The sequence below is a fragment of the Geotrypetes seraphini genome, chromosome 1 (genome assembly GCF_902459505.1).
Source record: "Geotrypetes seraphini chromosome 1, aGeoSer1.1, whole genome shotgun sequence".
NCBI classification, from domain to species: domain Eukaryota; kingdom Metazoa; phylum Chordata; class Amphibia; order Gymnophiona; family Dermophiidae; genus Geotrypetes; species Geotrypetes seraphini.
Window position 1 is genome coordinate 394,994,500 of NC_047084.1, and position 13,048 is coordinate 395,007,547.

General features: G+C 48.2%; 1 protein-coding gene across 4 annotated transcripts in view; it reads left to right on the forward strand.

Annotated features, from left to right (window-relative positions):
• Positions 1-13,048, forward strand: part of TDRD7 (tudor domain containing 7) — a 719,490-nt gene that overhangs the window by 550,941 nt on the left and 155,501 nt on the right. For all 4 annotated transcript variants that reach the window (XM_033917728.1, XM_033917758.1, XM_033917748.1 and 1 more), the window contains one exon: positions 6,250-6,360. In XM_033917728.1, the coding sequence (XP_033773619.1) occupies positions 6,250-6,360 (111 nt within the window). The remainder of the gene's footprint in view (positions 1-6,249; positions 6,361-13,048) is intronic.

The window sequence follows — 13,048 nt, forward strand, 5'->3', positions numbered from 1 at the left end:
TGCCCCTTGACAGAAAAATCACAGCCCACAAGGTCAGAGCGATGGCAGCTTCTGTAGCCTTCTTCAGATCAACACCGATTGAGGAGATTTGTAAAGCTGCCACTTGGTCCTCGGTTCATACCTTCACCTCACACTATTGTCTGGATACCTTCACCAGACGGGATGGACAGTTTGGCCAAACAGTACTACAAAATTTGTTCTCCTAAGTTGCCAACTCTCCCACCATCCCATTCTGGTTACCTTGGAGGTCACCCATTAGTGAGAATACCTGCCTGCTTGTCCTGGGATAAAGCAATGTTACTTACCATAACAGTTGTTATCCAGGGACAGCAGGCAGCTATTCTCACGTCCCACCCACCTCCCCTGGGTTGGCTTCTCTGCTAGCTAGCTGAACTGAAGAGACACGCCTGGTGCATCGGGCGGGAAGGCACTCACGCATGCGCGGTTCGGGCAACTCGAAATTTCGAGTTTTCTTCAAAGAAGCGTCCACATCGGGGCTCCGTTGGATCACGTCACCCATTAGTGAGAATAGCTGCCTGCTGTCCCTGGATAACAACTGTTACGGTAAGTAACATTGCTTTGTGGGACTGCCTGAAACAGTTTCTGATCTAAATCTTCTGTCAACATTAGAGCAATGGCTGTAGGCAGATCTGCCACTTCCAGTGGATTTGGGGCCATTGAAAATAGAAAGGGCACATAGGTTAGGTTGAAGAAAGGAAAATACACCTATAAACTCCAGGAATCTTCAATAAAACCACGAGTGGTTATGATAGAAATACAGTGGAACCTTGGTTTACGAGCATAATTTGTTCCAGAAGCATGCTCGTAAACCAATTTGCTCGTATATCAAAGCAAGTTTCACCATAGGAAGTAAGGGAAACTGCTTTGATTGGTTCCACCTCCTCCCCCCCATCCCCCCCGAGGCTACCAGCGCTGCTCCATTCTCCCCCCCCTTGAGGAATCCGACGCTGTTGCAACCCCCCCCCCCCCCCCGCGATCCGGAATCCCCCCAGCGATCCGGCATCCCCCCCCCGCTCGCGTTGCCCCCCCTCCACCGCGATCCTACTTCTCTCCCCCGAGCAGTCAATGACATCCTTTACCCGACTTGGCACCAGTGCCGGTGCCCGAAGATCCTCCCTCTTCTGGCGCGGCTGGGCGGTGCGTCGGAGATCCTCCTTCTGCTGGGCTGGACTGGCTTTGAGCATTTGCGCATGCTCAAAGCCTTCTGGTCTCGCTCTCAATTTTGGAGAGAGCGAGACCAGAAGACTTTGAGCACGCGCAAATGCTCAAAGCCAGTCCAGCCCAGCCCAGACCAGAAGAAGGAGGATCTCCGATGCCCAGCCCAGGCCGCGCCAGAAGAGGGAGGATCTTCGGGCACCGGCACTGGTGCCAAGTCGGGTAAAGGGTGTCATTGACTGCTCAGGGGGGGGGGGCAACGCGAGCGGGGGGGGGGGGGGATGCCGGATCGCGCAGGGGGGGGGCGCTCATACAGCGAAGCAAGCTCGGTTTACGAGGCACCAAGTTTGCGAATGTTTTGCTCGTCTTGCAAAACACTCGCAAACTGGTGCACTCGTAAACCGAGGTACCACTGTACATAATTATGCCTGTAAGGCAGCATTAATGAAACAATACCGGCTTAACAGAAATTAATTGAAGTACAACGGTCAAAAAATTCAAATGTTCCAAGACTACTCGGTTTCTCTGTTGGACAAACGGAAAAAATTCTCTCCTATCTGTGTAGCCGTTTCACAGAAAAAAACAATAATTTATATTAGTCTATCCAGCTGTCCTTCGTATTTCAACATTGAATGGGTGGAAGACATTTGATACTGTGAAGGCGGCTGGGGAATATCTAAATCGTTACCAGCGACACGTCAATAAAATTGAAATGACAAGGACAAGCCTAATCAAGATCAACAATGATCTTTTTCATTTTTATTGTCTTTCTTAGCGCTCATAATTACTTTTCAACAATTTTACATTCTCACGCTTCCTGTACACAAACCCTGTTTTATATGGGAGAACATTTAAACTTCACCAAGCTGCCTGAACACTATACCAGCAAGTTAGAAAAGGAAAAAGGGAGCCCAGAGTTGGTGGGAACATTGGGGTCCAGTCAACATAAACAGAGGAAAGTAGACAAAACTATGATAGTATCTACTGTATTTCCCCATGTATAGGCTGCGGCCTATACATGGGTTTTACAAACCGGCCTAGTGGGTGCGGCTTGATTAAATGGGGCGGCTTATCTAAAGACATTAAAACTTGCTTTTAGAGGAGTATCGTAACTGAACTTTTTTAAAAATCATCCCCCTTAAATACCTGAGCAAACTGGACACCGGTGGAAGGCGCGGACACTTGGAGTCAGGTTGGTGCCGGTCGTGGAGCTTAGGCTTAGGCCCAGGCCCCTCTGCATGCACTGCTGTCCGACTCTGAAGACATCACCACTGGCAGGTGATGCCTACTCCAATAACAATGTGCAGGGCAGGAGTGATGTTTGTGATCTCAAGCCTCGCCCTGCACTGCTTCCTGAATGGTTGTCATCGCGAGAACTGACCGCAGCCAATCAGGAAGGGTGCGAGGCGAAGCTTCAGATCACAAACATTGCTCCTGCCCTGCACAGCGTGTTTGGAGGAGGCAGCCAGTGTGTTTGAAGGAGGCAGATAAGCTGCGGCTAGTAACATGGGCATCTTGGTTTTTTGTTTCCTCATTATAGCTCTGAAATCATTTCAGCCCTGAAATCATTTCATCTGAGCAGTATTTTCAGCTCAAACACTGTGCCTGGATGCCTTCATATGGCTCGGGACCCCTGTTCTTCACAGTGGTTAAGCATAGAAAATGATGACTCTTCTTTATGTCAGGATACAGTGAAGTAGCCGGAGGCACCCTCATCTGCTCTTGCAGGCTCACATTGACTCTTTGGCTGTGCTGAGGATAAACGCTGGGTGCTTCACTTGAGACAATGCTGCCTGAAGAATCTGTGGATTGGGAAGATTTCTGGGCTCGCATCACTGTGGCATACCTAACTTAAGGATATGTGATTAAGGGACTTGAACTCAAGACAAGAACATATAAGGTTTGGGAGCCCTACAATGGAAGACAAGATGCATTTTAATTAAATGGAATAAATTTGATTTACATAACTGTAACAGAAAGCAAAGCGGTGAATGTTAGGAATATGCTGAAAACTAAAATGCTGCTGGATCGTCAGGATTGATTCCGATGTTGATGTTGAGACGTTTTGAGGCATTTACACAATTTATTTCTGTCTAATCTTTTTATTCAGTTATTTACTTATTTATTTGCTCACACATTTATTAACTTATTAAATTAATTCATTAATTTAATTCTTAATCTAATTAAATAGCTAGTTATTTACCATATTTTTCACTCCATAAGATGCACTTTTTTCCCCCAAAAAAGTGAGTGGAAATAAGGATGCGTCTTATGCAGTGAATACCATGCCCCCCGTCCCCCGTCCCCCCCTATACCTTTATGTAATCCTGGCAGTGCAGCGCTGCATTGGCAGGCTCCCTTGCTGGACGGCTGCCCAAGTCCCCATCTGCTGCGGCAGTGAGAGGCAGGTGCGAACCTTGAGCTTGCCTGCCTGGTCCCACGCCACTGCACAAATGGTCTTGTCGGCTCGGTCCAGCGCTGCATAGGTAGGCTCCCTCTATCTGCTGTGGAAATGAAAGGCAGGCACGAGCCCCGAGCACACCTGCCTGGTCATGCGCTGCCGCCCAAATGGTGCTGTTGGTTCTCACAAGACTTGCGGGAGCTGACGGCACCATTCAAGTGGCGGCGCAAGACCAGGCAAGTGCGCTCAGGGCTTGCGCCTGCCTTTCACTTTCACGTTGGACATTTAGGGGGCGTGGGATCAGTATTTACAAATTTTGCACTTTTATTTCTGTTTATCAGTTAATGGGTGAAACCTGGCACCACCCAAAAGCAGAACTATCAAAATTTTGAGTGAAATCAAACAAAGAAGCTTAATGAGATTTCTCTTCATGAAGATTTAGTTTGGCTCTCTCAGAATGCTTTTATAAAACCCCTCTGCATTTTCTCCATCTGTGGAAACAAAAGTCCCCCAAAATTCTTCAAGGGCTAGTTCATAGAGCTTAAGAACTTTTCTTAAATGTGTAAACTAGAAGAAATACTCTTGATAAATCAGTCTCAAGTATTTCAGTGTTGAATTTGAAGTTGATATACAGTATAATATAATTTTATTGTTCAAAATTGTGTTCATAGAAATGCAGAGAAGTAATGACAGATAAAGATTATATAATATTCTATTTAGTCTTTCCAACCACATGGAGTGGATGGAGGAGTAACCTCATGGTTAATGCTGTAGTAGCTCCTTATGACCCTGGGCAAGTCATTTAAACCTCCTCTAATTCTAGGCTCTATAATCCCTTTCATAGCCATGGTTTCTTGAATTCAAATACTGTCCTCGTCTTTGCATGTCCACTAGAGATGTGCATTTTCCAAAGCTGAGCAGGAAACAGAAAGACTTACCTGCCTGCCAGCCACTAGGCAGTGCCCTGTCCCGGCCTACCACAAGAGTGGGGGACAGGGTACAGAGCCTGGCAGGGAGGGGGGGACAGGGTGCAGAGCCTGGCAAGGAGTGTGGGGTTGGGTGCAGAGCCTGGCAGGGAGAATTTGGTTCAGAATGTTTTTTCTTGGGTTTCTCCTCTAAATCTATGGTGCATCTTGTGGTCAGGTACGTCTTATGGAGCGAACAATATGGTATGTACTTACTTGAATATTTACTTGCATATTTATCTACATATATGTTTATTTATTCTTAATTGATCTAAATATATGGTTATTTGTTTACTTATGCATTATATACTCATCTGTATATTTGTTTTGTATTCAGCAAATTATATATTTGGCTATTGATTATATTCACATATTTATATATTTATAGAAGTATTGGAACACTGGGATTGGGATTGGTTTATATATTTACTCATCTTTAATAAGTTACATATTAACAAGTTATATATTTACTTATTTAATTGCAAGTTTGCACATATATTTATTCATATATATTACTATATATTAACTTACTTGTTAAATTATTAACTTATCTATTTATCGAGTTATCTATTTACTTATTTATTTATTTATTAATTTATAGTGCGTATGCAATTGGTCTGGGGACAGGTTACATGGAATTACTGATTTCCTTGGAAAGACAATCAAAGATGTTGTGGAAGATATTGGGAGGGGAAGGAACTGGGAGGGGGCAAGGTTGTGAAATTGTGAAGGTTAGGTGGGTTTGGCTATTTACCTGGGTTTTGTTTTTTATCTTTCATATATTCTTTTATTGTTTAATTTATTTCTTCTTGTTTCTCGGATTTTGTTTTACCACATCCCATCTTCAGTTCCTACTAACATGACTGAGTAGCAAAATTACATCTGGGGGGAGGGCTGGGCTCCTAGATGTTTATATTTAATCTTATTGAAAACTTCACCTATTTTCGTCTGGGATGATGGTGGTTAAATCACCTTCATCACTGCGAATTGCATCTTGGAATATTTCAGGGGAAAATTCAGTGATTAAACGTACTAAGTTGCTTTCTTATATTCGATGTCAGGAGATAGACATAGCTTGCCTTCAAGAAACAAAATTGACTGATATAGAACACAAGAAACTTAAAACTGGTTGGGTGGGAGAAGTTTATTCTTCAACTAACTATAAAAAGGGAGGGTAGCTATTTTAATTAACAAACATTTACAATGGGCTCCTTTTATGAAGGTGCGCTAGTGGTTTTAGCGCGCGCTAGATACTAACGTCTCCATAGAGCAGGGATTAGTATTTTCCGTGTAGTGCGGGGTTAGCGCGCGCGGCATTATAGCGCGCACTAAAAACGCTAGTGCACCTTCGTAAAAGGAGCCCAATGTCAAACTAAACTGTTGACTAAAGATTCTTGTAGTCGTATGCTTTTATTGGAGGAAACTTTGAGTTCCTATTCCTTTAACTTATTGGTGGTTTATGCTCAGTAGAGGTGGTGGCAGGGAGAACTTTGTCTGAATTTAAGAAAGCATAGGACAAGCAAAGTGTATTTGAGAGACAGGAAGGGATTGAAGAGCTTAGAACTTGGTATGGATGATCAGACTGAATAAGCTGTATATTCATTATTTACTATAGTTTTATTTATATATATATATATATAATACAGGCAATGAACAGCAATAAAAAGTGAAACATTGTAAAATATATTTCGTCTAAATTTGTTTCAGGTTTTGAAGTGCTGTTTGGCAGATCTTCCTCATAATACTGGCATGTGGACTCCAGGTGCAGTACTTTGGCTGAGAGATACTGTCATAAATTTCTCGGATTTCAGCATTAAGGTATATAAGTGAATTCCAAGTAACCAAATCAGCCATCTTTTATGGTTCTGTAAGAGAAGAGACTTGTTTAACAATAATTATCCCAGGACAAGCAGGCAGGTATTCTCACTAGTGGGTGATGTCATCCGACAGAGCCCCGATGCGGACGTCTCACAAGCATACTTGCTTGAAGAAACGCCAGAAGTTTTGAGATGCCCGCACCGCGCATGCGCAAGTGCCTTCCCACCCGATGCACCGGGCGTGTCTCCTTAGTTCTTTTCTTTCCGCGGAGCTGAGAAGTTTTGCTTCAACTCTCTGCGCTGAGTGAACCCTTGTTCTTGCCTTCTAGTGCTCGCGGTTTTGAGTTTATTTCTCTTATCGTGTGTTCTATTCTGTCGTTTTCTTATTTTCAAAAAAAAAAAATTTTTCCATAGATTCAACCGGATCAGCCGCGTGGCTGGGGCCCCGCAGCTTCGATCTAGCGGCGGAGCTTTTTCGGCCTATGTCCCGGCCTATTACCGGTTTTAAAAAGTGTATCAAGTGCCAGTGCGCGATTTCGTTGACGGACCCGCATCGACGCTGTTTACAGTGTCTCGGGCCTCAACATCTTCCGAAATCGTGCCGGCCTTGTTCCACTCTAACAGCACGTGCTTTCAAGCGTCGCCGTTTCCTGTGGGAGTCGATGTTTGCTATGGAGGCTTCCAAGGAACCTACAGCTTCAACCAGCGCTTCGCCTTTGCCTTCAATGTTGGCATCTGCTCCTGCTGCATCGGGTCTTTTGAAACCGGCTTCCTTTGTTCCGGTTTCGACCCCGCCTCCTGCTCCGGTGCCTTCTTCGGTCTCCTCAGGTCAGGTAACTCAGCAGACCGTTCCCCCGGTGGTTCTTAAAGTGCCTAAGGCTTCTAAGGCCAAGCACTCGACCACCCGGGACCGCGAAGACCATGCAGGGGGTCCCACTTCAGATGCGGCTCCCCCCTTGTCGGCTTCGATGCGGTCGCTCATGGAAGCCCACTTCCTCGAGCTCATGACTACCATGGGCCCCAAGTGGCTTGCCACAATCCAGCATGGGCATGCGGAACCCCCTCGTAGAGTCGAGCCACCTCCTCCGCCTCGCCACTCGCTCTCACTGCTAGGCGAGGAGGCTCGGCATTTGGCTGCAAGTTCATTGAGGTGCGCTTCGCTTGGTGAGATGCCGCCTCTGGAACCCATCCCCGCCTCGGACGGAGACAATTGGGATTTGCCTCCGAGTAGCCGAAGCCCTGTGCGTCATCAGGAGGATTTCTTCCGGAGCCCCTTGCCTGCCAAGCCGTCTCTCGACCCGTGGAATGCTGCTCGAGAGGCATCGACCCATCCTCCTCTTCGCTCTACAGCCTCCAGCCCCATCTACTCGTTGGAGGCCTCTGCGGAGCCATCTTCGCATCGTCGTTCCAGATCTCCTTCGAGACGGAGTGAGGGACGCCGCTCCAGGCATTCTTCAAGGCATTCGTCCAGACATTCTACCGTCTCGCCTCAGAAGAAGCTTCCTCGTATGGTGTATTCATCTTCGGATGTCTCGCCTCCTCCGGGCTCGGAGTTCGAGGATACCATCAGGTCGTTCTCTCCTTGTAGATCCCATGTCTCCTTGGATCAGGAGGCCTCGACTTCATCGAGTCCGTCTCAGTGTCCTGTGTTGGCGGACCAGCTGTCTTTTTCATCTTTTCTGCGGCAGATGGCGGATGATCTCGACATCACCTTGGACTCGGGTTCCCGCTACTCCAAGGAGTACCTTGATACCATGCATCTGCCTCATCCTCTTGCTGAGTCTCTTCGCCTGCCTCTGCACAAGCTCCTCGACCAGACGTTCATGCGCTGTTTTGAAACACCGTACTCCATTCCTGCCATTCCTGGCAAACTGGATTCCAGGTATCGCACAGTGCACCATAAGGTGTTTGAGGGCTCCCAGCTCTCCCATCAGTCACTGTTGGTCGAGTCCTCCCTCAAGCGATCTCATCCGTCCCAGGTGTATGTCTCGGTGCCCCCGGGCTGAGAGGGGAGGACCATGGATAAGTTCGGGAGGCGCATCTACCAGAACTCGATGATGGCTTCCAGAGTTCTCAGTTACACCTTCCATTTTGCCACCTATTTGGAGTTCTTCCTTCCAGTGCTTCGGAAGTTTATGCCTTACATCGACTCTCAAGCTCGTTTTGAATACAAGGAGGTCATCGCCTCGCTGTCCCAGCTGCGTCTTCAATTGATGCAATCCTCATATGATGCGGTTGAGCTCTCGGCACAGGCTGCCGCCTGTTCTGTGGCCATGCGTCGCTTGGCATGGCTTCGGACCATTGATATGGACCCGAACCTCCAGGACAGGCTTGCCAACATCCCGTGTGCAGGTGCGGATTTGTTTGATGAGTCCATCGAGACGGTGACGAAGAAGCTGTCGGACCATGAGAAGTCATTCTAGTCCATCCTTCATCCGAAGCCTAAACCTACTCATTCTCGACCACCCTTGATATACCAACGGCGTTACACTCCCAGGCAGGCTCCTGCTGCGAGGCAACTGTCGAAGAGACAGCCTCCGCAGAAGTCTCAACAAAAACCTCAGCCTTCTGCTGTTCCCAAGGCTCCTCAGCCTTTTTGACTCTCTTGTCGGGAGCATAACCAACACCGTTCTGCTATCCCCTGTCTTTCCAATTGGGGGTCGCCTCCATCATTTTTACCATCGATGGATGGCTATAACCACCGACCTTTGGGTCCTTACCATCATCAGGGAAGGATATTCTCTTCAGTTCCATCAGGTCCCCCCGGAGCATCCTCCAAGAGAGTATCCTTCTAACTTGACCCAGACCGCCCTTCTTCAGGAAGCTCAGGCTTTGCTCCGACTTCGGGCCGTCGAACCGGTCCCTGTGGACCAACACAACCGGGGGTTCTCCTCCCGGTACTTCCTTGTTCCGAAGAAGACGGGCGACCTGCGTCCCATTCTGGACCTCAGGGTACTCAACAAGTTCCTGGTCAAGGAGAGATTACACATGCTGACCCTAGCTTCTCTCTACCCCCTCCTTTGAGCAGAACGACTGGTTATGCTCTCTGGATCTAAAAGAGGCCTACACTCACATTCCCATTCATCCGGCCTCTCGCAAATTCCTCAGATTTCGGGTGGGACATCTTCATCTGCAATATCGAGTGCTCCCTTTCGGCCTGTCCTCGTCTCCCAGAGTTTCCACCAAGTGTATGGTGGTGGTGGCCGCTGCACTCTGGAACCATGGTCTTCAGGTGTTTCCCTACTTCGACGACTGGCTCATCAAAGCTGCCTCGGCTCCAGGGGTCATCCTGGCGACCCAAAGGACTATTTGGTTCCTGCAGAGTCTGGGGTTCGAGATCAACTTCCCAAAATCTCATCTGCAACCTACCCAGTCTCTCTCCTTCATCGGGGTGGTTTTGGATACTATCCAACTCAGAGCATTCCTTCCTCCACAGCGCCTGGAAGCTCTTCTTCATCTCTGTCAGTCAGTGTCTTCTCGCCTGTCCATCTCAGCGAGACACATGATGGTTCTCCTGGGCCACATGGCCTCTACGGTTCATGTGACTCCTTTTGCCAGACTTCACCTCAGAATTCCTCAGTGGACCCTGGCTTCTCAATGGACACAGGTGTCAGATCCTTTGACTTGTCACATCCTGGTCACTCCTGCTCTTCAGCAGTCTCTACATTGGTGGATGATCTCTTCCAATCTATCCAGAGGTTTGCTATTTCACACTCCTCCCCACCAGAAGGTTCTCACGACCGATTCCTCGACCTATGCATGGGGGGCTCATCTGGACGTTTTTCGCACTAAGGGCTTCTGGACCAGTGCGGACCGGCTGTGCCATATCAATCTTCTGGAACTCAGGGCGATTTTCAATACTCTTCAAGCTTTTCCACATCTGCTTCATGACCTGGTGGTCCTCATTCGCACGGACAATCAGGTCGCCATGTATTATGTCAACAAGCAGAGGGGCATGGGATCGGCCTCCCTTTGCCAGGAAGCTCTCAGTGTCTGGGATTGGGCGATTCGCCACAACACCTTCCTCAAAGCTGTCTACATTCAGGGGGTGGACAATGTCTTGGCGGACAACTTAAGTCGTCTCCTCCAGCCTCACAAATTGACCCTCCATTCCAAGCCCCTTCATCAGATCTTCTCTCAGTGGGGGACGCCTCAGATAGACCTCTTTGCGGCTCCCCACAACTTCAAACTGCCTCAATTCTGCTCCAGGATCTACACTCCTCATCGCCTCGAGGCAGATGCCTTTCTTCTGGACTGGAGGAATCTCTTTTTATATGCGTTTCCTCTCATTCAAAAGACTCTGGTCAAGCTGAAGTCCGACCATGCCACCATGATTCTGATAGCTCCTTGGTGGCCCAGACAGCCTTGGTACTCCCTTCTACTTCAACTCAGCAGCAGGGAGCCATTTCTTCTTCCAGTGTTTCCTTCACTGCTTACTCAGCATCAAGGATCTCTGCTCCATCCCAACCTGCAGTCTCTTCACCTGACAGCTTGGTTCCTCTCAACGTAACTCCTCTCCAGTTTTCCAGAGCGGTGAGGGATGTGTTAGAGGCTTCCCGGAAGCCTGCTACTAGACAATGCTACTCCCAAAAATGGACTAGATTTTCTACCTGGTGTATTTCTCATCGTAAGGAGCCTCAACAAGCCTCCCTATCTTTTGTGTTGGACTATCTTCTACACCTATCTCATTCTGGCCTCAAGTCTACATCGATACAAGTCCATCTAAGTGCAATTGCGGCTTTCCATCAGCCTCTGCAAGGGAAACCTCTCTCTGCTCATCCTGTGGTTTCCAGATTTATGAAAGGACTTTTCCATGTCAATCCTCCTCTCAAACCTCCTCCAGTGGTTTGGGACCTCAATGTTGTCCTTTCTCACCTTATGAAGCCTCCTTTTGAGCCTCTCAACAAGGCTCCACTGAAGTTTCTCACTTGGAAAGTGGTTTTTCTTGTTGCCCTCACTTCTGCTCGCCGAGTCAGTGAGCTTCAGGCCTTAGTGGCGGATCCGCCTTTCATAGTATTCCATCATGACAAGGTGGTCCTCCGCACTCATCCGAAATTCCTGCCTAAAGTGGTCTCTGAATTTCATCTCAACCAATCCATAGTTCTTCCTGTGTTTTTTCCAAAGCCTCATTCTCACCCTGGAGAATCAGCTCTTCACACTCTGGACTGGAAACGTGCTTTGGCTTTCTACCTGGATCGCATCAAACCACACAGAACTGCTCCTCAACTTTTCGTCTCCTTTGATCCGAATAAGTTGGGACGCCCTGTCTCGAAGAGTACCATCTCCAACTGGATGGCGGCTTGCATCTCTTTCTCCTATGCCCAGGCTGGATTACCCCTTCCCTGTAAAGTCACAGCCCATAAGGTCAGAGCAATGGCGGCCTCTGTAGCCTTCCTCAGATCGACACCGATTGAGGAGATTTGTAAGGCTGCCACTTGGTCCTCGGTTCATACCTTCACTTCTCATTATTGTCTGGATACTTTCTCCAGACGGTATGGACAGTTTGGCCAAACAGTATTGCAAATTTATTCTCCTAAGTTGCCAACTCTCCCACCATCCCATTGGGGTTAGCTTGGAGGTCACCCACTAATGAGAATACCTGCCTGCTTGTCCTGGGATAAAGCAATGTTACTTACCGTAACAGTTGTTATCCAGGGACAGCAGACAGCTATTCTCACGTCCCACCCATTTCCCCTGGGTTGGCTTCTCTGCTAGCTATCTGAACTGAGGAGACACGCCCGGTGCATCGGGTGGAAAGGCACTCGCGCATGCGTGGTGCGGGCATCTAGAAACTTCTGAAGTTTCTTCAAGCAAGTATGCTTGTGAGACGTGCGCATTGGGGCTCTGTCGGATGACATCACCCACTAGTGAGAATAGCTGCCTGCTGTCCCTGGATAACAACTGTTACGGTAAGTAACATTGCTTTATCCCAGGACAAGCAGGCAGGTATTCTCACATATGGTGACGTCATCGACGGAGCCCGGATGCGGACGCCTCACAAGCAGACCTGCTTGAAGAAACTCGAAGTTTCGAGTCGCCCACACCGTGCATGTGCGAGTGCCTTCCTGCCCAGCGTAGGGCGCGTCTCTTCAGTTTTCCGCGGAGCCAAGAAGTCCGTCTATGACTCTCTACTTTTAACTTCGTTCCTTTGTGCCTTCTCTCAACCGCGATTTGTGTTTTTTATCTCACGAATCGCTGTTTTAGTTTATTTCTTTTATTTAAAAAAAAATTTTTCTTCTTCCGTTCGTGTTCCGGGACAGGCCGCTCAGCCGCAGCCCGAGGGCTTCGATTTTGCAGCAGGTATTTTTCCTTCTATGTCCCGGCCTGCTACGGGCTTCAAGAGGTGTAGTAAGTGTCAGCGTGCGATCTCTCTTACAGACCCTCACGGATGCTGCCTCAAGTGCCTTGGGCCGAAACATCATCCTAGGTCGTGCCTGCCTTGCCAAACACTTCAGCCTCGTGCTTTTAAGCGTCGTTGCATTTTGGTGGACAAGCTCTTCGAAATGGGGTCTTCTACGGATCCCTCAATTTCGAAGGCGTCTTCGGCCTCGACTCCCACCGATGCTCCTTCTGCGCCTAATGCTTCCACCTCGAGCCTCATCAGACCTTCGTCGTTTGCAGCAGCTCTTGCTTCGATGTCATCTGCTGTATCTTCCCCTGTTTCCTCAGGTCAGATAGCTCAGCAGTCG